We start from the raw sequence: 26,369 nt of genomic DNA on the forward strand, positions 1-26,369 counted from the left end.
TCTTCGTTCGACCTCCCAAAGTGTGTGTAGTATTTACTCAGTCATGAGGGACTCCTAAATCATTTAAACTTCTGGATTGCATGCTTGTTGAGGTCAAAGACCAGACCTGACTCAGCTATTTTAGTTTTCTATTTCACACTCTTTCCCTCTGGGCCTTGGGCATAGGAGTTCAATAAATGTCTGTTGGAGTTGTTAAATTCACCAGACCAAACGTTATCATTTGTATATTGGAATGAAATTCTCTCTCCTAAGCAAATGTGCCCAGATTGTTTTGCTTTGGGAGTTCTCATATTGCGAGTTTTATCACATATCAATTTTCCCTCACTTTGAAAAAGTCATGAGCCTCCAGCATCACATGTGGAAACATGTCCATTTTCTGAGGGGTCGCTGCTGCCAGCAGCTGGCTAGGCCCTGCCCACCTGTGCAGACTCATTAATTAGGGTCATGTGTTCTGCTGTGAGCTGAGGAGAATGCGTAAAACCTGTTCAGGAGAGAATTAATTTATCCTCCTCTCTGTACTTTTTAGAATACTCCTTAGCACGTTTCTCAAAGCCTGCAGGCCTCATACATATGTTCTAATGGACTAATTGTTAAGGCGACATTTGTGAATTAATCTCTGACTTGAGCTAAGTGGTTTCCCCTAATGACTTTAATTCAGTGACTTCCATTCCTGGCCACACATCAAATTCACTGGAGGAGCTTGTAAAATAGAGAGATGCCCTGTCTCTCCCCTCTTTGCTTCCTTCCCTCGCAGTTTTGTGGTCCCAAGTAGGGACAGTGCATCTGTTTTTTAAGGAACGCTTCTCAGGTGATAGGGTTCTGGTGGTACCCACCTTTGTGAGAATCTGCTCCAAATCCATATGTAAGGGTCTGGCAGCCTCACGTGGCAATTGAAAGCATTCAGGCCTACCTCCGACAACATGAATTCTACGGTTTTTATACCCAACCTGGCTGCTTAACTCTACCCTCAGGTCCCAGCCACCTTCCCTTTGGTGGTGACGGGATTTGTTTTTTCCAATGTCTTGATGACTTTGGTCTGCAGTGGGGTGGGGTCCACAAAGCCTGTATGGGATTAGCTCAGAACATCCTTTCCCCTTAACAGTTCTACAACCCGTAACATCTCTGAAGAGCCACATTTCCTGATTCACTTCACTCTTGTCTTCATATCACTGGGTGTTTTTTTTGCAAGGAGCTCCAGTGACGTGAGGGGATATTCTGTGCTTTAATATTTTTATGATTGTGGGCCTCCTTGGTGGTGCAGGGTTTAAAGACAGCACTATTAAGCTATCGCCAGCCAATGCAGCACGAGTTTAATCTCTGGCCTTGCCAGGGAGCAACCCACATAGTGCAGCAGACTGTTCTATCTTGCCCGCTGCTCCCCTCAGCAGTGTATTTCACTCAGTCTGCCTGTTCTGCTCCCCACTCTGTCTCTGGTGAATCCTCTCACCCCCTCCCTGCACCTCTGGCCTACACTCCAGTTCTTGTATGCATAAATAAATAAATGTTTTAAAAAACATTTTTATGATTGTAACAGAAGCATTACCATAAAAAGGGCATGTTGGGTGTTCCCTGACCCACCTAATGAGGGTGGATCTGAGTAGCAAGGGAAAGCTGTGGAACACATGAGAGACATAGGGAAGGAAGCACAGGAGAGGAGACCCTTGGAGAGAGACATGTGAGGTGAGGTAGAAGGGCCTCCTTGCTTCTCAGTTTTGGACTTGCATCAGAGACTTGGGGAACTTGGAGGACATTTATGGTGTCAAGGCAGGTAGAGACACTGGAAGGGACACCTGGGTGAGTGATATGTGGGGAGACTCAGAAAGGCAGACTTTATCTTGATTTGTACTTTAATTTTGCTGCTTTTGTCCCAGACTTGTCTGGCCCCTTTTGCCCTTTTCCTATGTTCCCTCACCAGAAGGTACCTTAGACTTGTGGCAAGCTTTTGGGGTTCAGTGGCCCCACTTTGGGCCAACCCTGTTTGTCTGGACATTTACCCTCAGGGGCTGGGTAACTTTGGGTGTTTCATTGGGAAACCATGTCCTTTCTCTTCTTCCCTCTCTATGCACAGTCATTCTATTAACGATCTTTCACCCTAAGAGTGTGCCTTGTCTTTATGTGACAGATGGCAGAATCTCTTCAGAGCATGCAAGTTTGGGGGTCCCGAGGTGCCCCTCAGATAGCACGATCACCCTGAGACCTGTGAAAGATCTTCAGGGCCTGCTGCAATGTCCATTACTAAGATGGCTGTGAATTTCCCCTCCCACTCTATTTATCCCCAGACTGCTGGTGTCGGGATAGAAGTTTATTAATACTATGTGTGCATCTGTGTCTGCACGTCTCCCCCTGTGTCTGTGTTCCTGGCATTCTTCTGGGCAAGCACATGTCATGTTTTATCTTAGAATGTTGAAAATAGATGACTCACGAGCACCATTGTTCCAGTAACATTTATCAAATCACTTTTGTTTTAAGGAATCTGGCACTCTGTAAATATCACGCGGTACTCAGTATCGCCACACGGCAGATGGGTGTTTTCAGTAAACTTAAGAATAAGGCAATTAGCACCACGTGCGGTAGCCAAGGTGATTTGATGATGGAGAAGGGAGAACGAAAGACTGGACAGGCTCGAGTGAAAGTGAACACAGTATGCATGCAGAGGGGGTGCTCATGTTGTCCTGTATGTTGGACTGTGTTCACTGTCTCTTCTTTGGGACAGTGCTTTGAAAGTGTTTGGTTGTTGTAGGGTTGTTCTATGACTCAGCTGCTGGAGGGCAAGTGTTTACCTGTTGCAGGTATTGTACTTTTCTCATCTCACCATGCTTCCTCAGGATTCAGTGTCTTCTGTTCTTGGGACAGGAAGCATAGAGGAGGACTCCTGGTGACCCTCCCTTCACTGTGGGCGTATGAGATTAGCCCTAAACATGGGAAGAAGAGACACTTCGAGAACAAAGAGGATATTAAAACAAGAGCCTCATTGTGCCTACACTTCTCTTACTCCTCCTTCTCCATTTAAATATATTCCACATGGTCAATATCATATGTTGGCCACACCTATACCATACAATGGAGTACTAACTTCATAGTCACATAGGATTCATCTATGTTGTGCTTATTCTACAAAGGAGTATATTTGGTGACTCCAAGTAGACGTCTTCCTTTTGTTTTGCCTAGGACATTATGCATAGCAGATGTGAAAGAAAAACTTAGGTAATTATTTGGAAATGCTCTATAATATATTACCATCTAAGCTGAAATCTAATCTTATATTTAGCTGGACTGAATTTCCACATACTTAGAGTAGGGTTCTCAAATGTGGGGGATCTGTCAGAGATAGAAAACAGAGGGGTGTGTGTGTGTGTGTGTGTGTGTGAGAGAGAGAGAGAGAGAGAGAGAGAGAGAGACAGATGGATCTCTGTTGGATTCCTACTTGTGAAGGGTTGATTCATTTTCTGCAGCACCTGGATGGTTGACAATGTAATCATGTCTGACATGATAAAGAACCATTTAGCAAATTTGAAAATCGCCTGCCACAGTACTGGAAAGCAGATCCTCTCCCCACTGATCATTTCAGGCCTGGTGGTAAGGTGGGGGTTGTCTGTGGGTAAGTGGGGGCAGAGTTTGGACACCTGGTACCTTATTGGGAGAAAAGTCTCCCTGTTGAACACGTGTACCCACACATAGGTCCTCTCCTCAGATCGTACAGTTTCTGGGATCATTTTTCTTCTGGTTTTCTTCCCTCTCATACCCTACCAGCGAGATGCTGATATTTGAGTTTGTCTCTTAAAGACAGTAGGATTCCTTCCCTCCTGTCACTGACTGATTTGTTTAAATAAGCTGCACATTATTCCCCATCACAGAGGCCAAGTGGAGACATCTGGGACAAATTAATATCAGCTACTTTGTCTGGCCACCCGGTGCTGGAAATCATGGTGGTTGCACGGGAGCTTAGATTTTGACTTTGTTTCAGAATGATGTAGATGCCATTTGCTGGAACTTCTTTCTTTTGCTCTTTCCTTTCTCCCCTCCTTCTTCCCTCCTCACCTTTCCTTTTCCCTCTATCCCATCTTCGCTCCAGCTTTTAATGGTGTAAGCTAACACAGAGAGCTTCCCTAGTAGCTCACCACTTACACTCACGCCCTGAGCCAAACTGACTGAGATTAGTCTCAGCCCCAGTGTTTATGAATGAAGAAGAGGTCCTTCCCCTCTGTTCTGACACAGCCCTTCTCTCTCTCTCTCTTTAAAGATTTATTTTTTATTTTTATGCGTACAAGAGTTGGGGTACAGGCCAGAGGTGTAGGGGATAAGAGAATTCACCAGAGACAGAGTGGGGAGCAGAACAGGCAGACTGACTGAAATACACTGCTGAGGGGAGCAGTGGGCGAGTCAGGAGAGGTCTGCTACACCATGTGGATTGCTCCCTGGCAGGCTGGGGATCGAACTCGTGCTGTATTGGCTGTGGTTAGCTTCATAGGTTGTGTCTTAACTCCTTGCACCACCAGGGAGGCCTGCACATCCCTTCTCTTGGCAGCATTTTGAGAATGAGGTCAGGGCTAGGATTTAACTGCCTGTATGTCAGAAATAGCAGAGATCAACATTAATCTTAAGCTTTTTGTTTTGCTGCCCATTCAGATAATAGAAGAAAAAACAGAGATCTGTTTGTGTTTTTGTCTGGGATGTAGCAATGAATGAGTGAATGTGTGAGTGGAGAGAGACCCAGGTGACCTGACAGGGGACTTAGCAGTGGGTGAATGTTTATTGTCAACTGATTACAGGAGTTTCCTTGGCTTTAGTAGAGCACGTTTTAGTTTTTAAAATAAAAGAGAAAAATAAAATGAGCTCCAGTGATGTATTATTTTGACACTTTTGTAAGGAGAGTTTGTCAGGTGCTGTGAAACTGCATAGCCTTCCTTTCACAGAGTCCAGTTGTTTTCACCATCTGTTGCTTCCTCTGTAATCTGTCACCCTTGTCCAGTAGCTTCATGGAGTTTTGCAGTGTTTTAAATGAATATCTGTCATGGCTTTCATTTTCTGTCAGCCGCTTTAGCATAGACACACAATGCACAATTTACACTCTGTTACATATACACACACACACACACACATACACACTCAGAGCTTGATCATGCCTAGTCTCTACATACATCAGGAATCAACTCTATCCCCCAGCCAGTGCCAGCGGAATGTCACTCTGCAGTGCTCTGAAGAGGTGACACTTCTAACACCTGTCAGCCTGCAGTCTGTTTAGGATAGGAACATGTCTAAAAGGTATTTGTACCACAATCCCTGGCATTGTGTCTAGTGCTAGTCCTTACTTTTTGTTCTCAAGCTTAATTGTTGACTTAGTGTCTTTTTAAAATTTTGAACATTCTTTGAGTTGCGCTACAAGTCTCCTCTGTCAAAGATTAAATAAGCAAATTAGAATATTGAGTGAAGACAGAAGTGTCAGTATCAGCCTGATTTGCTATGCATTCCATGTTTATTTGATGGACTTTAGTGTGACAGGTACCCTTTGAAGGAATGCCAAAACTGTCTTTTCTATCAGTGGTGATTAATGCTGAGTGAAGAGTGTAATGAAGAGTAAGAATTGTCGTATTACTGGCCTAGTGCATTTCCTATTTTTACTTCCTACACCTAAACTGTTTCCCAAAAACTTGAGAAGTGTTATAACCACACACACACACACACACACACACACACAGAGTGATGTTTGTACAAAATAACAAATTAGTGCTTTTAAAATGATAATACTTTCATGGAGACAGAAAGAAATCAGTGGTTCTTGAGGACGGGGGTAGGAACAGGGGTTAGCTGTTAAAGGACAAAAGAGACCTCAGTGGAATGATGAATATATTCTGAAACTAGATTATCGTGAAAATTTTGCCACTTGGTAAATTTACTCAACGTCATTGATTGAATTGTACACTGAAATGGGCAAAGTTTAGGTATGAAAGTTATACCTCAATAAAACTGTTGGATATTCCTGCATATGAGTTCCTTTGGTCCCTAGGTTACATAAAATCCAAAAAATTGTATCACCCTCAATTTGTAGCCAGTTTTCTCACTGAGGTGTGTTAACTTCAGTAGTAAAGAAACTGGACCTGGAGAAAACTGGGCCAGATAAAAAATCTCCTACCACAGGATACAAAAGTCTGTCCTGACCCCTATTGGCCAGCAGCGAGGTTGCTGCCCTCTGTAAGGTAAGAAGCACACATGTTGGGGTAGTGGGTAGTTTGTGGGGAAGCTAGGAGGTGAGATTTCCAGCAGATCCCAAAAAGCCGTTGCCACTGTTTCTGAGCTGCTGCTGCATGTGTCCAAAAGATAAACCGACTGCCCCGTGTTCAGCATCTAAGTGATGGCATTTTTCTCTTCTTTTACAGGTTGTCTTAGTCTTTGCTCTCAGCATTGGTGCACTTGTAATATACTTCATAGATTCTTCAAAGTGAGTATGCAAATATATCATCTTACTCTCTTATCCAAAACAATCCTGAACCTTCAATTGATCAACTTACTTTAACACCAGCCTTTGCAAAGGCCTCCAGAGTGTGGAAGCCGTAGAGGCAGGCTGGGCTCTTCTGTGCTGGTTTTCTGAATGGCAAAACAAATTCTCACAAGGAAGGCTACTTTGATTTTGCTGGCATAGGAGGGAGAGGTGTCTGAGGTCAAGACTTTTTGCAAGGTGTTATTAATTTATAAATAGCTGTGTCTTGATGAAGCATTTGCAGGCAAGATGTCAAGAGGTTAAGAGGGCTTTGATGTGAATTTGCAGCCTCTCAGTGGGTTGGAGTGTCCTGCTGATGAAGCTCTGTTGCTGTGTTTGTAGGGTCCTGTTCCCACTAGGGTTTTGAATGCTTTAATCTTATCAGAGAATAGTATGATGCTATACTTTACACTGGCCAACCAATTATTCACCCGAAGCCTGTTCACTTGATGCTTGTGATGGTAAGGAGGTGGGAGGAGGAGCCCATGATGACTCACAGAGGTAGAGGCCGTCTGGAATTCCTAGAGTGGACACTCCTGCAGATCCCTTGGGTGCCAACTGAGTGACCTGGGCCTTGAGGGTGAGCTTGGGGTGGGGTCTGTGGGACAGATGGTGAAGACTTCATAGGAGGCAGAAGAGAACACTGAGCAGAACTGGTGGATGACAGCCAGTTCTGCCCTGGTCCCTGCAGGTGTCACCCTGGACACATCATTTATTCAGCTAATCTATTACAAATTTGAACCTGACAGTATCTGGGAAACTCAGAGCTGGGCTGGTCTGACTTACCTTTCTGTGGGACATGAACTTGACAACTGGGTAATGGCCTTGAGCCTTTTGCTGGCACTGTCCACTGTGAGAGTGTTTTTAACTCCTTGAACTCTAGCCCACATATGACTGGATAATAGAGTTTTATCCCTGGAAAACTATTTGGTGTCTCCTTTGGCTCAGACCCTGATGTGCCTGAATTCTGAGCCTTCAGCTTTTTTCTGTGCCTCAGGATGGTGGTAATTTCATGCACACCTAAACACTGAATTTCTCCCAGCCATCTGGTTGTCAGCCAAAGGATTTGTGTGCATTTGGTACTAAGGCCAAAATGTCATGTCAGGGAGAATAAAGAAACATCTTCTCTAATCACCTGTCTCCGGGAATCAGCCACCTCTGAGGCTGTCAAGTCCTCAGAATTGTCGCCATGCACAAGGCTGAGCTGCCCTCACCTGTCTCAGGTGGAGGGTCATTGAAAGTCCCCCAGGAGACAAGCTGCCACACTCTCCTCCATCAGCCCTTCCTGGCCAAGAAAAAGAAGAGCTTTTAAAGTTTGGAAAACTCCAATTGGCATGTCATTGAAGGTAAGCCCCTTTTAAATATCTCCTCTTAATTATTCTGGACCATATTTGAATTGAACCAAAGAGCTGAAGTCCTGAGTCTTATTTCTCCATTCTTTCCCCAGGAGTGAGAATGTTCCCAGATGTCTCAGGTGCCTATACTGCCAAGTCCATTCTGGGGCTCAGGAAATAGGTTCAGGCATGTAATCCACGTGCCTCAGCCAGAGCAAGCCTCATATGGAGGTGAGTTTGGTGATCGGTTAGAAGGACAGATGCATCAGTGTCTTCTTTCCCATACCATCCCCATCCCTTTTGCTCCTCTGTATTTTTCAGAAATAAAATATTCTTGTTAGATGGATTTGAATTGTGTCCTTTTTTACAGTGTCTTCTATGAGGCAATTTTGTTCTGTAAGTGCCAGTGTTCTTGACTTCATGTGAGAGAATGGAAAAGGCTGGAACCCCCCAGGCAAGATCCTCCTCCCTGGATGCCTGCACCATCTCAATGTCCTCTGGATTTAGTTAAGATTCTGCTAAGCCTTGGGGAAGCCAGCACTGGGGGTCCTCTCTGGTTTCTTTTATGGACTTGCAAAGAGTCTGTTCCAAGGATGGACCTTCAGTCCCATTCTCAGCTGAGCAAAATGCTAATAATCCTAGGACCAAGACTGTCTTCATTTCCCTGGGGACTCTTCAAGCCTCGTCCTAGTCTCGGTCTTTCTTTTCTGTCACTCAACTTGTGGTTTGACCTAGCAAGACTTTGTTTGTAAGAGGAGCTTATGTTTATTTATGTAGCTCTTTCTACTTTTCATTTGCATTATTTCATTTGGTGTTGAAACCTTATCCCAAGGTTCTGTCCTATGGGTGACCAATCACCATAGTCAATACCAAGAAATCCACCATTTTCCAGGGAAAGGCAATACAAGTTGTTCTGTTTAAATAAGAAGAAGAATGAAAGTAGAATATATAAAGTTAACCTTTGTGATAACCCATAGATTCCCAGAAATCTATTAAAAAATAGTCCATTAGATGAATATAATCAAGCATGATGTACTAGATAAAAAAGTTCTGTCCATACAGAAGATGCAAATGGAAAGGGGGGAAGAAAACAGAATTGGAATTCTTAAAACTCATCCTTTCTGTCCAAAACTGTCATGGGTTTTACACAGTTATGATTGGGTGGCCATCTGGACATCTTAGAAAGAGAGCTTGAAAGTTCTCTTAGAAGTTATGTCAAATCCTCATCCTGGAAAAAAAGTGCTCAGTATTCTTCAGATAAATTTTAATTAGTATTTATACCTTCTAATAAATAAACCCAAACTCTATAGGTTTTCCTTTGTGTGAACTTAAATGGGCATTGTCCTGGAAATGACTTGTCCTGGTGAATTTTAACCAGATCTGGACTCTCCCAACTGGTCATAATGTTTTAGCAGCACAAGTTCAAGATATGATACTCTCTGCACCCACTCCTTTGACCTGAGTGAGGAATGCAAATCAGTTATCAGCAGACGCCAGTGGTGAGCTCTGTTGTCTCAGGGTCACAGCAGGCCCATTCAGGTGTTTTGAGCTCACAAGTCACCCAAGAGGTTATTCTACTTCTGTGTATCAGCAAGTGGGGAAGTCAGTTCAGGTAAATGCCATGATTGGTGGATTAATCTATTTAACCTTTCAAAACTCATTTCATTATGCAGAGGGCAGTGGGTCAGTCATTTCCAAAGATGTCCTCACCTGTCTATCTGTTCCCCCACCCCCCATTGTTAGGTCAACATAAATGCCTGAGCAGTTTTATTTTCCATTCGAGGGTTTGAGAAGCTCATCTTTGGGTCTTAATTTTCTTAGAGTGATGACTATAGGATAGTCACTCGGATGGCCTCAAGTGATTACTATTTAGCAGGACAAATTGTCCTCACAACTGCTGGAGTTAAAAACCAAAGAAAATAACATTAAACTGTGTTAAAGTGATGCTTGGCCATCCCAGCAGTAGACTCTCTAGAAACACCCAAGCAGAGCAAGACGTTCCACCAAGTCTTTGGATAGGGATACATCAGTTCCTGAATAGGCTCAGAAAACATGGAGCCACCATTCTCAGTATTGCCTCTCCCCTGAAGATCTTCCATGAACTTCACTATCAGGTATTGTCTAAAATAACTCTATTTCTTTTTTATTCTTTTTAAAAGCACTCACTCCTAGTTCTGATGGCTCTCAATGGCTATGCCAACTCCCCCACACTTGGATACTCTGTGAAGCAAAGATTTTTAAAAAATGACAACCAGGTCCAAAGTGCCTCTTGATGCCCTGTGAGTGATAATGGCCCCATGGCTGGTTGCATCACTGTCTAATTCCTTGCTTTGACATAGAACAGTAATTTTTCTCTAATAGATAAGGGGAGGAGGTGGGACCTCACTTATCAGAGTCAGGGCAGGATTCATGGATTGCATAATGCAGCAGTTCCAGCTGCTTCTAGAATGTCAAAAGAAAGTTGGAAGCTCAGGGCCCTAGGTATTTGCATTTTCTCCAGGGGCATTCTGGGAAAGGATGACTCACATGTGTGAAGATATTTATTCCTTTGATTCATGTTTAAACTCTGCTGCTTCTTATGCTACAGTTACGTGGACCATGAATATTTAATACTGCGTATACTGAAAATGAAGGTCGAGTCCTGCTCACGGGTGACTTCAGTGCAGGCTCATGTCTCTGAAAGGCAAGCTACCTGCTGTTAGTAGAGTAAAGCTTAAAGGTTATACATTGTTAAAATTTTTCTTAATGACTTTATCTGCTTCAAAATGACTGGTACACAGTGGGAGTACCTGCTGCTATTGCCTTCCTTTGCTCTGGGCTTCTGGTATCAGATCAGCAGTGCTGTTAGGGAGTTATGGACATTAGTAAGGAGGAGGGACTAGTACAAGAATTTTGGACATCTTTCCAAGAGTCCAATTCCAGGGTAGTAGTGGTGTTATGATTTAAAAAATGGACTTCCCCCATCTTTGAAATTTTATCTTTGTATTCAGATTTTATATTCATTCATTCATTTGAAACATCATCATTGTGATAATGCTGAATATTTTCCACACGGTAACATTGCTTATGGTTAGGTCTGTCTCAGGAAAATGACTCTTAAGATTGCAATAGAGATTGACCAAATGAAAGATATAATGGGGATACCCAGAGCTCTCACTTTACTGTGCAGTTGCCCAAATATTTACCAGCCCCAATCTTCACCTAGTAGAACTCTCATCCCTCAACTTAGAAGAGGGGAAGAGAAGGGCAGGTGCTTGGAGGAAACTAACATTCCATAAACATGTGCACTGTGCCAAGTATAGAACCAAACACTTTCAAATAAGTAACACAAGTAATCTCATCAAATTCTCTTAACAACTTAATAGGTTAGGATTTTCTGCTCCCACTTTACAAACGAGGAGGGTAAGATTGCAATATTTGCCCCCAAATACATAGCTGATAAGTAGAGGAGCCAGGACTTGAATCCAGGACAACTCGAAGAACCTCTCTTCCAAATGTCAAGAACTGAAAATTCAGGCTATGGAAGTGACTGAGCGAGTTTATTGAGATGTGAGCATGAGAGGTTGCTTAGCTCATCCTGTTAACTCATCTGTCTTGTTTTCTTTGTGTCCTCCAGCTCCCTATTTCTCACCTTTGGGACCACATCTGCAGGTCAGCATTGCTTACTAGGCATGGGTCACAGGCTTTGTCCCTATGAGAGGGGACATGTGAGACATTTCCGTGAGATCTGTGTTCCTTGATGTCACTTTGGCCCTTGGGTCATTTAATAAGATCCTCTTCTCTTCTTTCTCAGTGGAGTGGCTTATGTTATGATGGAATAGGGTACAGTTAGCAAATAACAAGGGAGGTGATTGCTTTTCAAGGGCTTCTCCCACTTAAAGGATTCTTTCTGAGAAAGAACTTTGCCCTTTCATCCTTACCTGGTTGTCTGTGCCTGTTATTTGGCAGGCTAAAGTAGATAATGACAGGATAAGAGGCCCTGCTTCCCCATTAGATAGATTCTTTATCTCGTTAGCAAGTTACAGAGTTTAATTTGTTCTAGTCTTGCTTTGTGTTGCAAGTGCGCTTCCGAACTAACACGCCTAGAAAGTTAGTATCTAACTAATGGGCTTTAGGGAAGTTGTGCCAAGAAGAGATTTCTATGAAGGTCTTTGGAATGAGATAAAATATCCAACCTCATCCTCCAATCTTATTCTTAGTGCTTGTGCACACAGGTATTGTGCACCAACAGCACCTCCAATGTAGCCACCTTTTAGTGGGCCCCTGGCACAGCCAGCAAAGATTAGTGCAACCCTCGGACAGTGCGTTGCCCACTATAAAGTACAGTGAATGCTACTTCCACTGTCACCATTAGCACACTCCCTGTCCTGTAGCACGAACAGCTGGGCATCTGGTGGCACAGAGAAGGAAGCTCACTGTTTACTCTATGCCCAGCTTCTTTAGGGAACCAGATCTTTCTCCATAGTGTGCTGAGAAATCTGTTCCAGCTCTCTGCCGCATGCCCTTTTGAGAATTCATAACCTGCACTTAACCTTTGTTGAAGTGAACACAAATGACTGTGTGTGTAAAGCAGCTCTCAATTCCCTTTTTTTCTTTTTTAAATACTCCCCCCAATTTTCTCCATCCCTCGCTGACGTTTTTATTGCCAGGCTTTAGTTTGGAAAATTATGGGTAGGGAAAGTTCAAGGGCAGGGTGTTCAGAACAGCCCTGCACATCTGTGAAGGGAGCATAACAGGAGAGCCAGCAGCTGTTGAAAGAATGGAATGTCAGATGGTGGGGGAGCTGAGCCCAGGAGCAGTGGGGGAAGAGGCGATGCCTTGGGGCAAAGAGGCTGTAAATAACTTCCAATGGGAAGTCCTTGTCCCCTTTCAGAACTTAACCTTTCATGGAAACCTGCGGTCTCTGACATGGGAGCAACCTTTCTCAACCATCTTACCTCATGTAGTTTTGCAAATTGCCATTCTTTTCCCAGCCAGGTACAAACCTGGGGTCGAAGACAGGTGGAGAATATGCCCAAAGGGTCAGCACTCTTCCTCTTTCTACCTTTCGCTTTGGTGAGCTGCTCTTGGCTTCCTCACTTACCTCATTGTGCGGGTGATACATGGGTACCATTGTGACAGCATCTGGAAGCATCCAGAGAAATGCTTCTTTTTGGAAAAAAAAAACAGAAGCTATGTTAGAAGGGGAGATAGGGTAGAACTAGACCTTCCAGGTATGCTAGGAAGGAAGCCTTTAGAAGGTCATGCTAGATAGAGCTTGAAGGGATTCAGATGTGAACATGAAGAGGCTAAGTGGTGTCATTTGATGCCACTTTGCCCTGAGCCTTAGCATCCTTATCCTGGAATGAGGGTTGATTGACCTGCTCAAGGTCACCTAGGTAGCCAGGAGTAGAATTAGAGCGAGGTGGGAGTATTTCTTTCCCCGTCCAGACCCTTTTCAACTTATCTCTTTACTTAGTAGAAATACCAAGGAAAAATAAAAATGTGACAGTGAAAATTACCCATCCAATAGGGAAGCATATAGTAACTTTTTAAGGCAGTCTGGAGTTTCAGGCTGGCGTATGGGGAGAATATTTTAGGGTCATGGAAAAGAGCAGAGATAATTTCAGGTGCAAAATATCTAACCCAGCCAGTGGGTGCTTGGAATTAGTTTAGCCCATTGGCAACAGGGGGCCTTGAGTTGCTTGATTTTATGATCTTGCTACTTTTTTTTCTCTGTGTACTATTTCAGTGTGGGAGGTAAGCCTTCAGCTTTGTTGTGGAAATTTAACTTGTCCTGTTCGGCATTTGTTATGCGTAACTTTTGAGGACATTTTGCCCAATTGCTCATTTGTTTCTCTGATGAAAACACCCTGATAATTCTGTCTGTAACTCCATATCTATTCTACCCTCCAAAATTAGAATGAATTATTTCTTCTCACCATTCTCCAGAATTTAAAAGGAATACTTTGCATTCTCTCACACTGTTTTAACCTGCTCGCTGCTTTGAAAATAAATGATTGTTTCAGGACCAATGATGAAAATGCATTCCCTTTCAGGCCCAGGTCATGTTTATGTCTTCTGCAGTTAGCTTGTGTTTCATCCCAAGAGTCTGGGTCTTCTCTCCCTTGTGCAGCCCTGGTCCTCCACCTAAAGTCACAGCCAAGAACTGCCTAGACAGAGATCAGGGTAGGAGCCGTCTGGAGGGAAAGGTTATAGCTCAGAACAGTTTAATCCAAACACAAGAGCAGAGCTCATGCTTAAGCCACTGTTGTGCTGGGGAGTGGTGTCCACCACACAGCTTCCTTGTGGGGTCTCTGGGCTACAGACTGGATTAGATACTCTGCCTTTGCCTTTATTCCCCTTGCCCTTGTTCCTGACAGCCTGACAAATTGTAGCTTTGGGGAGACCCCTGGTTGCTGATGAGTCATTTGTGGTATAAAAATAGAAATCCTTGTAGCAAGGATGCTCTTGGGACTTTTGGAAGCTTATGTCACTGTTCACAGAATTTTGGAGAAGGAAGTGTGTGTGTGTGTGTGCTTTTTTGTGAGTGTGTATGTAAGGGACAAAGTAGTCCCACCTGTAAATTAATAGGAAAGCACAGCATGGGAGGATTGGCCACCAGCTTCATCACAACAACAGAGATGAGGCTGTGAGCCTTGTACTGATGCCCTTCAAGATGCCAATCAGTTAACAGTACCAACTTTGTGCAAGATATTTTGATAGGTATTTAGGGATCAAATACTATGTATAAGACTAGACCTTTTCCATTAAGGTATTTAAATTTAAGTCTAGATATTAACGTCTGAAAAATGAGGTAATAAAACATGGTAACAAGTGAGAAGGTGCAAGGCTGATACTTACTATCAATTACTAATACGAACATTGCTAATATGAAGTGCAGAAGGTTGTAAAGCTGAAAAGATACCCAGAGTTTTGGCTTTGGGGAGACTGAGTTGAGGAGACCGAAAAGTCGGTTTCCTCCTGACTCTGGAAATCTACAGGGGAAGACTCTGTGGTATGGCCTCTTGACTTTTATTTTCAGTATGGGCTGGGTCTAGCAAAGCCCTGCCTTGCAGTTGGCCTTTGAGATTAAGGCTGGAGATGCTTCAGGGGAGGCATAACAGAATCAGAAAGCATGCTGCCTTTGGTGGAGGTGATCGCTGTTCTCCATTTGCACTGATGAATACTTTTGGAAACGTCTATTTAGAAATTTCTGGAAGTGGTTGATTGAAAGGCATCTACTCCATCTTTTTGCAAACAGGTCTGGGTGCAGTGGGGCTTTTAGGAGCCTTGGGTGTTAACGTGCCATGTGCAGAGCATCCAGAGATGAGGTTGGGAGGAAAGCTGTGGCTAAGTGAAACTGTGTTACTGATAGTGGCCAAGATATGCCCCTTTTGTTTGTCTGGTGACCATCATTTCCCCAGGGAGGGGAGGGGACTCTGATTTTCATGGGTTCTTGGTCCTTGTGCCTTTTGGGTCCTTTTGTCCATAAAGAATATTAAACTTTAACATTAGAATATTAAAAGTCATACATCTTAGGACTGTGTTCATATATAGTAAATGTATTCCAGGCTGGATTCGTTATTACATATTCATTATTATTATTATTATTATTTTCTTCTGATTTTAAAGAATTAAAATTAAGACATTTTCGTTGGTTCCTAGATGTAGGGTGCCCCCCTCCGCACTTGGTCTGCTGTGCCTGATGGGGAAATTGGCCCTGTTTCTCCCTTCCTGTCAGCCCCATCCGTCTGGAAATTTTCACAGATAAGAAAACATGTCTGGAGACAGATGCCTTCCACCGCACCCCTCCCAGTGTCATCTAATTGTTTCAGATGAAAAAATAAAAATAAACATTCCATTTCAAACCATGTCTTATGACTTGATTTTGGGAAATATTAACTTCAGCAACCCAGCATTAAAAAAAGTGAAACCTGTGAATATGTTAAACTTTTAAAGAAAACATTATCTTTCATTTCTGATGAGTTCTGGAGAAACGTGCTTTGTCCATTCTGAAAAGGAGTCTCAATAGTGCAGGAGATCTGTTTTGCAGAGAGTAACACAGTCAACAATAACATATCCTACATCTGAGGCTTGCGATCCCCAATGGTCAGGACCGGCGGACGCTGGAAAGGAGGGGGCAGATATGGTGAGGACCAGGAGGAGCTAAGAGCCTAAGCTTCCCCTGAAGTGGCTCCCAGCTTTGGCCCACTGTCCCCAAGCAGGCGCTCAGACTCCTACCAGCTCTTCCTGTTTCAAAGAGAAGAGAGGAAGCAGAGCTTTTATATTAAATCTCCAGTTGAAAATATTACCCGTGACTCCAAAACTTTGAAGTCCTTTGCAGGCCAAACAAAACACCTCTGCAGGCCAGATTTGGGTCTTGGGTTTTCAACCCTATTCTAAACTCTCTCTCTTTCTGGTCTTGAATTAGCTCTGCTCCCAGGGTGCCAGAAAATGTTCTTAACTCTTGGTCTCCCATCTCCCGAAATGAGGGCTCCTTTCCTCACCTAGACAGAGTGGTTGGTGTCTAGGGCTTCTGTTTGTTTTTCATCTCACACATTTCCAAATGCTGCTTAAGTACATGTCCACTTTTTGCTGGTTAAGTACTGTATGTCACAGCAATAATTCACCCACAACTTACTGTAAATCCCTAAAGCTACATATCACTAACTCTACGTCATTCCTGAAAATAACATTGTTAGGACCTCATAAACATACACTCTGTTTATTTAAGAACCACAAGAGCTTTTTAAACATAGTTGCTAAGTCACAGGAGTATATTTTCCAGGACATAAATGGAAGAGAGCATAATCCCCTTAAATTGTCTGATTCTTTAGAAGAGGCCCAAATCTGTCTGTTCTGCCAGTGTATTCTCTTGTCCAAAACAGAGTCAATTATATTAAGTATGTAAGTGTTGATAATTGTTGGAGACTATCTTCTGACTTCCTTGGCTAAATGGGCACATTCTCTGAAACTTAGTTTAATTTCTAGCGTATGTGGGTATAAAAGCATGGGTCAACAAAGATAAATTCTGGCTGTGTTTTCATCAACCTTAGAGTTTGCAGTTTGCTGAGAATAACATTTACTGATGACATTAGTATGCTATATTCCCTTCAAAAAAAAAAAATAGGAAGCATCTCTGAATCTTTCTTCCCAGATATGGTCTCAAGTGGGAGCTGTATCTCTGTCTCCTACTCTTCCATTTTTTACTTGGAAACTTGGCATTTAATTTCAGGGTGCTTTAGGCTCTGCTTAATTATAGAGCCTAGTCTAGTGCTCATATTTTTTCAGATCTAGGAAAAAGGTGGCAACCTTTCCTGACCACCTGGACTCCAGTAGAGCTGCATCATCAGTCTGATTTTCAGATGGATAGTACTCTTAACCACCTTTTACTTACCGTGTTACTCTCAAGAAAAAAAAAACTCTATGTAGGGTTACCTATTAGATGCTGAAATCTGCTGGAAGGCTCTTGTCCTTTACGAAGATACTCTGCCCCATTTTCCTATTCATGCCAGTTCCTATTCTTCCCTCGAGAGCTGGTGTTCTCATCCTTCCCCCTCCCCACAAAATGCCAGAAATGAACCCATGGCCCAATTTAGATACACTTGATCTTGATGCCCTAGAGGGATCTGCAGGGATGGTGTGTAGAAAAGGGCGAACGAACATCAATGCTATTAGATAACTCTACCTGGCACGGTCTTTTCCTCCAGCTGCAGGAGGAAGTGGGCGAGCAGAGCATTAAGAATTTTGTCCTCTTAATAATAGCACCAACAGGAATAATAAGGTGAGGTCTGTAAAGAGCAGCATTAATAATTGAGATTTGCTCCCAGCAGCCATCAGCTTGTCAATGCCTTCGAGCACAATCTGTTATCCAGTACGTGGTGAGGCTGGGAGTAGGCAAGGAGGGGCATTTGGTGGCTGTGTCTGTTGCATATGTTTGGAGGAGGCACGTAGGGGTGAGAGCTGGTAGCTGCAGCAGGTGAAATTATAGAAGGCAGTGTTAGGTAGATTAGTATGCAGAATGCTGGTGGTTCTTTTGTGGATCAGGTGCCCCTTGGGGAGTCTGATGAAAGCGATAGCAGTTTTGCTTTCCAGGGAACCTGAAGTTGGCCTGTGGACCCCTAGCCAAGGGTTCCTGCTTAGCTGGTTCATCTGCTCACGCCTATTTCTTCTGCTATGAAGATCATGTGGCAGGCAAAGGGCACCCTTCATACAGAAATGTTAAGCATAGATGGATTGGGCACTGCCCCCGCCCCTCCTTTGCCCCCCATACAAAACATGTCTAGCACAGTGTCTCTGCAGTGTTTTCTCTTCTTGAGCAAGTGTCCCCTTTATCCTCCTGCATTTAAAATGTTGAAAGTGGGGCCTCCCTGGTGGTTCAAGGGGTTAAGCATAGCACTATGAAGCTATCCACAGCCTCTGCAGCATGAGTTCGATCCCCGGCCAGGGAGCTCCCCACATGGTGCAGCAGACCTCTCCTGTCTCGCCCTCTGCCCCCCTCAGCAGTGTATTTCAGTCAGTCTGCCTGTTCTGTTCCCCACTCTGTCTCTGGTGAATCCTCTCAGCCCCTGCACCTCTGGCCTGTACCCCAATTCTTGTATGCATAAATAAATAAATCTTTAAAAAAATAAAATGTTGAAAGTGTTGGTGTAATGTTCATAAAAGTAGGGAAATGAGACACTAGACCTCCTTCGTTTGATACCAGGCAGCACTGAAAAGGAGAGGCCAGGTGGGAGGCAGCTACAGGACAGGGCCGGAGAGCCTTGTTGTTTCTGTTTCTCTTATACGTTGTGGGTCAGCACCTGTTCTTAAAGGAAAGTGCCCTCCTTGGACTGTGATTTAAGGATGCAAGTAATCTGCAGCCCAAATCTCTCGGAGACCCAGGCCTGGGGCTGCAGGGCCTAGTCTTGTTGGGGTGCCCAAGTAGGAACAGCTGCCACTTCTCTAGCAGGCTGGGTCTCTTCTCACCACTGGAGAGTCGGTGGGAAACTCTGTGGGCCCCTCCAACCAGCCTTCAGATCCGTTTGACAGCAGACTTGAGAGCGGGTTTGGAGAGAAGCCTCCCTGTCTCCCCTGCACTCCCTGCTTTCCTCAGATTTCTTCCTGCCCCCACCTGTCTCCAAGCCAGCCAACTGTGACAGTTTAATTGGTTCAGGGAAGGCAGGGTGGGGGGAAGCAGGCAGGGGTGATTGGTGTTCTAGAAAAAGGGGATTCCCCGGAGATGAGCTGAGGGAACATGACAGACAGGCCTGAGGGCACTGTGTACAGACAGAAGGTCACCGACCCCCACTTGAAAGGAGCGCTGGAGAAAGAGAAAGCGCTGGCCAGGAACTCCTCCCCAGACTGCTTGGGCCGGTATGTGCATCCACGTGTGTCCTCATCCTCACAGGTGCCTTGTCCTCCTGGTGAAGGGGGCAGGGGAGGCTGAGGCTGGGATGATGACCAGGGGGTGGAAGGAAAGGGAGCGCCCCCTAGTGGCTGCAGTAGGATTTCCAGCGATGTTTTGGGGCGAGGTTATTAACCATTCCGAACTAAGGTTTTTCCCTTGTGAAATGAGGTAAAGTGGTGATGAGGGCAATGATAATACCTATTTTCTAGCAGTGTATGGAAGAAGGAGATGATGCATGTAAAAGCTCTTAGTACACTGCCCAGCATGAAAGAGGCCCAAAATGTATTAGATATTATTGTTATCCTTTTGAGGTTAGTTTTGAAGATTTTAATCAGGTCCTTAGAGAGATAAAATGTGAACACAGCAAAGTTAAGAAAGAAAACAAGATGCAAACCAGTGGTGTGATTAATTATGGAGCTAGTGGACTAGATCAGTGTTTCTTAAAACTGCAAATCTCAACTCAGTAATGGTTTAGAGAACAACAGAGTGGATCACAGCAAGTGGTTGTTTTTTTTTTTTTTTTTTTTTTTTTGGTAAAGATTTATTTATTCATTTATACAAGCACTGGGTACAGTCCGAAGCATGGGAGGGTGAGAGAATTCACCAGAGCCAGAGGGGAGAGCAGAGCAGGCAGACTGACGAAGTACACTGATGAGGGGAGCAGCGGGCGGCAGGAGAGGTCTCTGCACCATGTGGGACCCTCGCCCAGTAGCCGGGGATCGAACCGGCGCTGCAGAGACTACGGGCAGCTTCTCAACCAGTGCTCAACCGCTGCGCCACCGGGGAGGCCCCACAGCAAGTGTTTTTATAAAATTTAATATAAGTTTATATTTTTTATTTACTTACATCATTGGTCATTGTTGTACAGTATTTGATTTCTCCCCTCAGGTGTTGTCCCATAGTTCTCCCACCACCACAGCACCATGAATGGTCACCATAGTCCCTTGTGCTCATCCCTCTCTATTTTGATCCTCTCCCTCCCCTTCCCCTGCTGTATGCCTCAGATCTATGGTTTGCCTGCAAGTTTTGTCTTTTTCTAAAGGACCAGATTGAACAGCCTTGGATGAAAATACCACTTAGAACATCGGTGTGATTTTATGACACCTTTGCTTTAGTTATAGACATAGATCCATATGTACTGTGTAATCATAGGTGTGTACTGACTTGTGATGTAAAATATATTTCTTATGTGGGTTTTGCTAAAAGATAATTTGAGAAACACTAGCTTTGAGTCCAGAAGAGAGCATATTTTCTGGGCCAATAATTCTAGGCACCTTCATGGTAAAGGGAGACACAGCTGGGTGCTTAGCATAGGTAAAATTCAGTTACTACAGAAGAGTGGCAGTGGGGGAGTCCATAAGAACACCCTCACTTATGACACCAACTGCAAGCTTAAGGAGTTCCCCAAACCTCGCCAGGCTTTGCTAGTTCATTAGAAAAACCATACAACTCATTGAAAGTTGTCATATTTCAACTCATTGAAAGTTGTCATATTTGCTACAGGGAAGGTACAGATTAAAATCAATTGGGGAAGAGGCATTGAAGGGCAGATCCAGCAAAGGGCCAGGTCTGGAGGTCCCCTTGTATTCACCCTTGGAGGCATGGGTGGTGTTATTTCTCCAACATTGACATGTGATAACATACAAGGAGTGTTGCCAATCAGAAAAGTGTACGAGTGTTGGTGTACAGAGCTTGTTGTAGGGTTCAGCCATATAAATATAGGTGATCACCCAGTAGCCAAACTCGGTCTCCAGCCACCTTGGAGGTTGACAGATGCCATGTGAGTCAAAGCTTTCTTTCTGGTGTGGTTAGTCCTTCTTCCCTGGAATCATGCCTCTACTGGCTGGCTGACCTAGGATGTCCAAGCAAAGACATTTATCAGCATGACATCCCAAGGACTTGGAGATGTCACTTGGAGACCACCTCCCAGAAGCTGAGAGCTTCTGTTTGGGCATCTTTACAGCAGAATCAGGGAGAGTGTGGGGCTGGCTGGAGGAGAGATATTTTTTTGGAGAGGACTGGGCTGGGTGCTTTAATCACAGGTATGAATAGAGAAGAGGGAAATGTAACTTCACAAGGTCTAGTAATTACAGGGTGTGTTAATGTCAACATAGTCACTGCTGAAATTCATCTGCTAGATCTATTCCCTTGGCCTCTGTGATTGCCAAAGGTGAGCCTATACAGTGAAGCCTGGCCCAGGAGACTGGCAAGGGGTAGCCGTGTGGCTGGGCTGCTAAGGGCACACTGAGCCTTGGGTTTGTGCCATTTATTGCCATCTGCAGGTGACCAGGTTTCTTCCTGTGCCGTGTTTCTTCATAGACCTGATAGATGAACCTCCAGGTGCACTCTGAAGCCCTGGTAAGAAGAACATCTGTCTCTCAGCTCCCGTTTAACTCTGCTGCTATAAGGCTTGGTAAGGTCAAAAACAGAAAATACCGAGACCTCAAGCTGGGGATAAAATATAGGTCTGGCCTGTAGTCAGACAGTGCTGCCATTTGCCACCTGACAAATGAGGCAGTATCAGCCAGGGACAGCTCATAATTTTGCAATGGAAATACTTGGATTTCAACTTAATGAAATCCTTAATGTTCTGAATGAGATGGAGCCCTAATAAATAGAGAGGCAAGCTGGACCCCAGCAAAGGAAAGAACAGACTTTGGTTAATTCCAGTTGATATTAATTGTGCTTGCAAAATAAACCTTTTCAGAAATTCATCTGCTCACATGAGACCATCCGTTAGCACTCAGTCCTCCTGTCTTTTTGCTGAGAGGTTTTCCTGTCATACGTAGCCAAGACAATGGAAAGAACATTGTTTGTCTCCCTTTTTAAAAATTTTATATATTTTACATCATTTTTTAATTTTGTACAATGTATGCATTTTCATCTTGGTTATAGTCCCTGTGAAATTGCCACCACCCCTTCACCCATGAACTATCACCATGGCCCCTGGTGTTCTTCCCACCCTGTTTTGCTGTGAATCTCAGCTGAACTGTGCATCCTAGCGCACATTTCTTAAGTTCCCAGGATTTCATCTCTCTCAGTTGAGCAGTAAGAAAAATCCTTCTATTTTTCTCCAACATTCCTATTTTTTTTTTACTGGAAAGTGCTTTATTATAGTTTAAAAATGATACTCTTGAGGAAGGTACACTTAGTTATAAATTCTGACTTTGTGACTTACTAGCTGTGTGACCTAGGGAAAAAAATTAACCTCTCTGAATCTTAGTTTCTACAACTGCAAATATGGATAATAATATTTCCTGCTCCTAAGGGCTGAGAACAGCAAGTATAAACCAAATGAAAATATTGCACATTAAGCACCAAGAATAGGACATAAGACATCTTGGCATTCATTAAATCTAATGATGATGATGATGATGATGATGATGATGATGATGATGATATAAATGTGAAATTATCTTCACTATGAATTATACATCACTTTCTCAGTATCAGTTGTTTTTATTTTTTATTAAGCTGATGATTTAATTTTGTTTATAAAATGGCTGATGATTCAGTAATTAACTCAATAAATATTTATTGAATGGTTATTATATGCCGGGCACTATTTTAAGCACTAGACACTTAGCAGTTGTAGTGTCAGAAGGAGACAGACAGTAAACACGTTGACAAATAAATAAGATGATTTCAATGATAATAAGTGCTGGGGAGAAAATAAAAGTGGTAGTGGGAAAAGCAGGGCTTCTCGACTTTTTTGTGTAGAATTCCTTTGACAGTGTAGTGAATACAATATAACCTCTTTTCAGAATATTTTTAAATGCACAATATAAAACTTTGGATTGTAGGAAAACCAATTATATTGAAATACAGTTATCAGAATATAAAAACAAATTCCTGGTAGAATATGTGTGCTTCCTGATTAGTGCATTAATATCAATATCTATAGCAACAGTTCTAATGCACCCCTATCATTTTAAAGTGGGGTTAATGTTAATGATATTTGGAAATATTCACAACAATTGTAGCTTCACTTGTAAATACCTATGATTTTTATTGCTGAACAAGTCGGAGTTATCATTATTATTCTAGTTTGTTGCCATATTTATAATGAAAAGAAAATGCTAAATGTGAGTTAGAGAATAATAAAAATAGAGTCGTTATTTTTCTCATCCAAGTTCATGGACTCCTTGAATGTTTTCCAAGATTCTTTGTGGCTCCCAGGTTAAAAAAACAAAAACAAAAACAAAAAAAAACAAAACAAAAAACACTAAAAACTGTGGGATAGAAAGTGAGTTGTGCTGGGAGTTGAGCTGTTTTTTTAGACAGATAAATAATGTGATTTATGTTTTTAAAAAGTCATCTGAAACATGTAGATTAATGGAATAACAGCAAGAGTCTAGAAATAAACCACGCATCTCTAGTTGACTAATTTTTAAAAAGGGTGTTAGGATCCTTCAAAGGGAAAAGAATAAAATTTTGAAATACTGGTGCTGGGACAACCATATAGCCACATGCAAAACCAGAAAAAAGCAAAACAAAAAGTTAGATATACAAAATAACTCAAAATGAAGAAAGACCTAAATATAGAGCAGAAGCTATTAAACATTTAGTAGAAAACATAGGGGTAAATGTTTGTGACATTGGATTTAGTGATTAATTCTTAGAAATGATACCAAAAGCATAAGGAACAGAAGATTTAACAAGTAGGTAAATTGAACCTCATCATAATTTAAAACTTTCAAGTTCCAAAGAACACTACCAAAAAGTGAACTCATAGAATGGGAGAAAATATTAGCATAGCATATATCTGATAAGAGACTTGTATCTAGAATATATAAGGAACTCTTGTAATTCAGCAATTAAAAAACAACCCAGTTAAAGAATGAGCTAAGGGTAGATATTAATCTACATTTTAAGGATGTACAAATTAAAACCACAATCAAATTCACACCTGCAAGTATGGCTCTAATAAAAAAGATAGCCCATATGAAGTGTTGGTGAGGGTGAATATGTGAACAAATCATACCTTTGTACATTGTCAGTGGCAAAGTAAAATGATACAGCAGCTTTAGAAGGCATTCTGACAATTTCTCCAATAGTTAAACATAGAGTTACCATAAGACACCACTATTCCACTCCTAGGTGTGCATCCAAGGAAAATGAAAGCATATGTCCACATAAAACATGTACTGAATGTTCATAGCAGCATTATTCAAACAGCCAAAAGTTGAAAACGATCTCAGTGACCATGAGTGGACAGTTGGATTAACAAAATATAGTCTATCCATGTCATGTTATGTTCCACAAAAAGGAATATAATACTGATAAATGCCACAAGTGGAGATACCTGGAAAACATTGTGCTAAGTGAGAGATGCCAGTCTCAAAAGCATATTATATAACTCCATATATAGGAAATGTCCAGAATAGGCAAGTATATAGAGACAGAGAATATGTTAGTGATTGCTTAGCACATGTAGGGCTAGGGGATTGGGAGTTGATGAATGAAGGGTAACAGTGTTTATTTTTGAGGTAATACAAATGTTCTAAATTGGTTGTGGTTGTATAACTGCGAATATACTGTATATAAAACATTGAATTATACACATTAAATGAGTGAATTGTATGGGCAATAAAATATACCAATAAAAGTCCAATAAAAATATACCAATAAAAGTCATTCTGACTGTGGTATAGAAAACATTGCAGGGTACAGAATAAAAGTGAGAAGAATATTTGAGAGTCTGTTTCATTAGTTTGTATAGAGATGATCATGACTTGGGCTAGGATGGAGGCTATGGAGATGGTGGACAAAAGCTGCAGGGATCATGGACAGTACGTACTATTTAGTTGAAAATAGAGAGAAGTCAAGGGTAAATTCTAGGATGTTGACATTAATAACTGAAATTTTCCTCCTAGAAGATCCAAGTTTGAGTTACAATGTGTAGAAATGTTGAGAAAATTTGTGGCAAACCTTAAGCACTATGAATAGCTGTTATCGTCAATTTCATTGTTCCCTTTAAGAGGGAGACAATTCATTGTACACATGTATATACACATGTACACACAGATATATATACACATGCATGCTCATGTGCATGCAAAGCAACAACATAAAAATTACGCACTTTATTTTATTTTTTTTTAAGATTTATTTATTTATACAAGAACTGAGGTACAGGCCAGATGTGCGGGAGGGTGAGAGGATTCACCAGAGACAGAGCGGGGAACAGAACAGGCAGACTGACGAAATACACTGCTGAGGGGAGCAGCGGGTGAGACAGGAGAGGTCTGCCACGCCATGTGGGACCCTCACTGGCTGGCCGGGCGAGGCTGTGGGCAGCTTCACAGCACTACGCTCAACCACCTGTGCCACCAGGGGAGGCCCAAAAATTACACACTTTAGGGGAGAAAATATGAATCTTCAGCCTCAAAACTTCTTGTGTTGATACTATTCAGTGGAAAGGAATCAGCAATGAGAGTAAGTAGGAAAGATTCCATTCAAGAATTTATGTAGCCCTACTTATTAAGCATAATTTCCTCCTAGTTGCATGTACAAATAGTAATGGAGGGGAACATGCCATTTCAGGGACTAGCCTGGGGTATTAGAGGATTTTGACAATGTCAGCAAAATAATGGATAAAATAACCAAAACTTCTCCAGTCTCTTGGTCCCAACTAAAATCCAAGCTAAGTAAATGATCAGTCCAGGCAAGTTAAAATTCAAGTTTCTTAGGGTACTTCTCTAGAGACAGCCTGGTTTCAGTAATGAATGCACTCTGGAAGTTACAGAAGTAATCAGATTGTTAATTGAGGTTATCTCCTTCACCTCAAGCAAAAACAAATGCAACAGACTCTTCCACATAATTTGCTCTGTTGAGAGGAACAGCAAGATATTGTCTGATGTTGAATTCACCATGACTCTTGTTCACATAAAAATAGAAAACCATCTTCCCTCTAGTAGAGGTGGAGGAAGATTTCCCAGGAAACTTAGCCTTGAGCCAGAGAGACTGAAATAGGGAGGGACTCACTTATGCTGGAGGAAGATATATTTCCCTCAATATTTTTCTCTTTTTCTTTCCATGATCTTTGGGAGCCTATATGTCCAGCTCTGTAAAGTTAATTGGCAGAAGGTTCCTATCTAATCCTGACTCTGCCAGCAGAATTTTATTGTCTAACTCCAGGTTAGATCATGAGAACCTTGGCTTAATTTCCTCGTCCACAGAGGAACAG

At 42.5% G+C, this 26,369-nt stretch overlaps 1 protein-coding gene across 18 annotated transcripts in view; it reads left to right on the plus strand.

Annotated features, from left to right (window-relative positions):
- KCNMA1 (potassium calcium-activated channel subfamily M alpha 1) overlaps window positions 1-26,369 on the plus strand; it is a 696,711-nt gene that overhangs the window by 341,741 nt on the left and 328,601 nt on the right. For all 18 annotated transcript variants that reach the window (XM_054689909.1, XM_054689921.1, XM_054689920.1 and 15 more), the window contains one exon: window positions 6,375-6,436. In XM_054689909.1, coding sequence (XP_054545884.1) covers window positions 6,375-6,436 — 62 coding nt within the window. The remainder of the gene's footprint in view (window positions 1-6,374; window positions 6,437-26,369) is intronic.

Source organism: Talpa occidentalis, unplaced genomic scaffold, assembly GCF_014898055.3.
Source record: "Talpa occidentalis isolate TD23 unplaced genomic scaffold, MPIMG_talOcc4v2.1 talOcc4.8, whole genome shotgun sequence".
Lineage (NCBI taxonomy): Eukaryota > Metazoa > Chordata > Mammalia > Eulipotyphla > Talpidae > Talpa > Talpa occidentalis.